Genomic DNA, 4,310 nt, shown 5'->3' on the forward strand with positions numbered 1-4,310 from the left:
GAATTCACTAGTTCTGGTTTCTGCCACCAGGAATTCTTGACCAATAATGTATGCTTTTACTTCTTTAATCTTCCAAGCGTTCGCAAATAATATTAATTTTTTATATAAATATAAATTGCAAAAGGATCTTTCAGTATCAATATTTGTATTTCTCTCTTTAAATACATTTGTAACAAGAATGATTATAACGTAATAATAAATAGTTTGTGAACATTTTCTTGTGAACATTTCCATATAAAATATAAACTTCATTTGGGAGAAAACTTACAATTACTAATTTCCAGTAAATTATTTTATGCTATTTCAAATTAAACATTTAGGATATATTTTTTTTTTCAAAAAAAAAATCGAATAACGCTTTGTAAGAATCATTGTAATTTCTTATATCTTTTAGAAAATGGTTATTTTAGAAAATGTTATTAATGTTTGTTTTGAAAGATATTAATGTTTATTTGTTCAATTTCTGATGCCAAACGATGGATAAAATATTTATTATTTATAGAATCAATATTAACTTAATGAAATCGTTTTAACATTTAAAATAGAGGGCGAACCGTAGCAAAATCCCTAATAAAGAAAAATCAAAGAACAAGTAATATAAAAATAACTTTCCTTAATGATACCTAATGTCACCTAATTAAGTTTATATTCAGTTCTTCTGGACGACTTTAACCCATATTTCGCCACCTAGGATCCTAGATTTACTTTACACAAAATTGTTCTTTATATTAAAGGATTAGAGATAATTATTCCATAATTTTTTTTTTCGCAAAAAGGTTTTAATTTATTACCCGCTCCCCCTCGGAATCAGTGGTAAGGTTACGGACTTAAAATGCTAAAATTCAGGATTCGATTTCCCGTGATGGACAGAGCGCAGATAGCTCATTGTATGACATTGCGCTATAAAAATAACAACAAAAAATAGTAATAACAGGTAAAAGATGAAGATGGGTTATATAAAACCAAAAGCAGAAAACAAAGAGTTGATAAACGTACAAAACTCAATCTGTTACTTTATTATTTCTACATAAAACTTTCATTAAGCTCATTAAAAAGTCATACATTTATTTAATTCTACTTTCTTGTGCAGGTAATGATTTTTGTAATAAGTACGATGACAAGAAACGCAAGTATAACTTGAAATGTCATTGCAGCCATTCCTTTCCCACCTTTGAACCAGTTCAGTGGATTTAGTAACTCCAATAAAAGGTCTAAACCTTCGGCGTTCCAAGGATGGTTATCTTCTTCCAATACGTCGACATCTCCGTATGTTCCGTCCTGTCTAAGTACTCCCTCTAGCGGTTCTTTCTTACAACCAATGTACTTGCATAAAGGTGTTTTGACGGATACCGCCCGAAGGCAAAGTTTTGTGTGATTGGCGCAGAAGCCAATTGATTTGTAGACTATAAGATTTTGAGGTTCTGTGAATTTACTATCAATTGAGAAATAAGACTTCTTGCTATGTTCGTGCACCACCCATCCAAGCACGGTGCCTGCAGTTGAACATTAGTTAGTATTATTATGTACTACCTAACATTGTGTATAGTTAGTATTATTATGTACTACCTAACACTGTGTATAGTTAGTATTATTATGTACTACCTAACATCGTGTATAGTTAATATTATTATGTACTACCTAACACTGTGTATAGTTAGTATTATTATGTACTACCTAACACTGTGTATAGTTAGTATTATTATGTACTACCTGAAATTGTGTATGGTTAGTATTACTACGTACTACCTAACATTGTGTATAATTAATATTATTATGTACTACCTAACATTGTGTATAGTTAGTATTATTATGTACTACCTAATAATGGGTGTTAAATATTTAACAGTTTTTTTATAAATCTACGTGGTTTGTTTTATTTTGAACTTAGTACTCGAGGGCTATCTGTGCTAGCTGTCCCTAATTTAGCAGTCATAGACTACAACGAAGGCAGCTAGTCGACATCAGCCACCGCCAATTCTTGGGCTACTCTCTTACCAATGAATAAATGGGATTGACCGTCACATTTTAACGCCTCACACGGTTGAAAGGACGAGCATGTTAGGAGGCGGGATTTTAACCCGCGACCCGCAAATTGCGAGTAGAATGCCTTAACCGCCAAGCTATGCCAGACCCTTACTGTCTAATATACAGGTGAAACTAAAAGAACTGTAAAAAAATGCATGTAACAGATACGTCATTGTTTCTGAAGTATATATTTCAACTGTTGAGTACCTTGTTCCTGAACTTATACTTCATCTGTTGAATACCTTGTTCCTGAAGTATATTTTCAGCTGTTGAATACTTTGTTTCTAAAGTGTGTTCTTTAGCTGTTGAATACCTTGTTTCTGAAGTATATTTTTCAGCTGTTGAATACCTTGTTTCTGAAGTATATTTTTCAGCTGTTGAAAAAATATTTCAAATGTTGTGTTTGTTATAAAGCAGAACCGAAACACGTTTGTACAAAATTGGGTATATTTTTATATATGTATATATATATATTATGACTAAGGACCATAAAATAAAATAAAAAACAGCTGGTGGTATTTCACTAAGATTGTCGTTATTCAATCAGTTACAAAACTAGTAATACCTTGATGTACTATAATCACACATAATCAGAAGATGAGCTGAAACCATACATCAGTGGATGAGCGCTACAATTTGTTCTACCTCACCCCCAAAAGAAGACAACAAAAGAAAACTGATTATTTATCAGAAGAAACCGAAGAACACCACTGACAGCGGTGGAAATAGTCTTATGATCGTATTTCATACAGATTTGCGAAGATTATGAAAATCTGAAAATAAACATGGTGTTCAGTAAAAGTTGGCCAATTAATATAAACTTGGAATATTCGCGTTATCAGCTACTTACCCCTTTTTGCACGCCATTAGACTGTTTGGTGTTTATTTATTTATTTCAACAAGAAAAATAACACTTAAATCAGTTTTCTATTGAATAAACGTTCTATATAGAAACGCTGTCAAATCTGTGTAAACTTAAGAGTAGAAATATAAAAACAAGACTTAGAAATTCAGATCCCATCTATTATTTCTGCAGACTTAGTTTTAAAAACTATCAAATCACTATATTTGAGTCTTATTAAAATCTCTCTGAACTACTTTTTTATAGTTTATTTTCCTAGGTATTATTCCGCGAGTTTTTAAAGTAATGATCATTATGATGGGATACACTGAATTTCAACTATTATCTTGTATCATGGGGTGACAAACCGGTTGCTAAGTAGCAGCTATCTATCGGCCAGTTCGTCTAAATTAAATGCTTATGACAACATTGATTTATATTTGTCCGGAGATGAACCAGAACGATTAAATGGTATCTAATAAAACCTAATCACTAAGTTTGTTGTGTGCCTGTTGATGAGTTGTTGAGACAAAGAGGAAAAGTTCGAGTTTTTTGGTGTTTATTTTTCCATTAAGTTATCAATCCACCGATGACGTTAGTAGCTTAACATGCAATGAAACTTGGATGGGGCAACATTATCTCCACGTATACGTACTAGTGAGGATACAATAGTATTAAAGCAGGTATTTCACGTAAATTATCGTTTAAGCAACTAGCCCCTTGCAAATAATTATTACTAAAAAACGCTGCCGATGAAATTTAATTTCTTGTAACTTACTGACACTCAACTTATCATGTCTGAAAGATACATTACGTTTGTGTTAACTACGTTCATTTTATATGTTATTACGTTTTTGCTTTCATTCAGTGAAAGACCCACGTTTTGTGAAGTAAAGAAGATCTGGAGACTCGGGTGTCTGTTTTTGTCTTATTCTTTTACACACTAAACAGTTGCTTCTAATTTTTTGAAGCGAGTTCACCCACCTTGTTTCTGAAGTATATATTTCAACTGTTGAGTAACATATTTCAACTGTTGAGTACTTCAGAAACAAGGTATTCAACAGTTGAAATATATACTTCAGAAACAAGGTATTCAACAGATGAAGTATAAAGTTCAGGAACAAGGTACTCAACAGTTGAAATATATACTTCAGAAACAAGGTATTCAACAGTTGAAATATATACTTCAGAAACAAGGTATTCAAAAGTTGAAACATATACTTCAGAAACAAGGTATTCAACAGATGAAGTATAAAGTTTAGGAACAAGGTACTCAACAGTTGAAATATATACTTCAGAAACAAGGTACTCAACAGTTGAAATATGTACTTCAGGAACAAGGTATTCAACAGATGAAGTATAAAGTTTAGGAACAAGGTACTCAACAGTTGAAATATATACTTCAGAAACAAGGTACTCAACAGTTGAAATATATACTTCAGAA

The 4,310-nt window shown here is 31.8% G+C and overlaps 1 protein-coding gene across 1 annotated transcript in view; it reads right to left on the reverse strand.

The window, feature by feature from the left end:
- Positions 1 to 987: 987 nt before the first annotated feature.
- The window catches only part of LOC106475647 (cell fusion protein aff-1-like), a 7,860-nt gene continuing 4,537 nt past the window's right edge, over positions 988 to 4,310 (reverse strand). The window contains exon 3 of the mRNA XM_022379705.1: positions 988 to 1,493. Coding sequence (XP_022235413.1) covers positions 1,075 to 1,493 — 419 coding nt within the window. The 3' untranslated portion in view covers positions 988 to 1,074. The remainder of the gene's footprint in view (positions 1,494 to 4,310) is intronic.

Source organism: Limulus polyphemus, unplaced genomic scaffold, assembly GCF_000517525.1.
Source record: "Limulus polyphemus unplaced genomic scaffold, Limulus_polyphemus-2.1.2 Scaffold8920, whole genome shotgun sequence".
Lineage (NCBI taxonomy): Eukaryota > Metazoa > Arthropoda > Merostomata > Xiphosura > Limulidae > Limulus > Limulus polyphemus.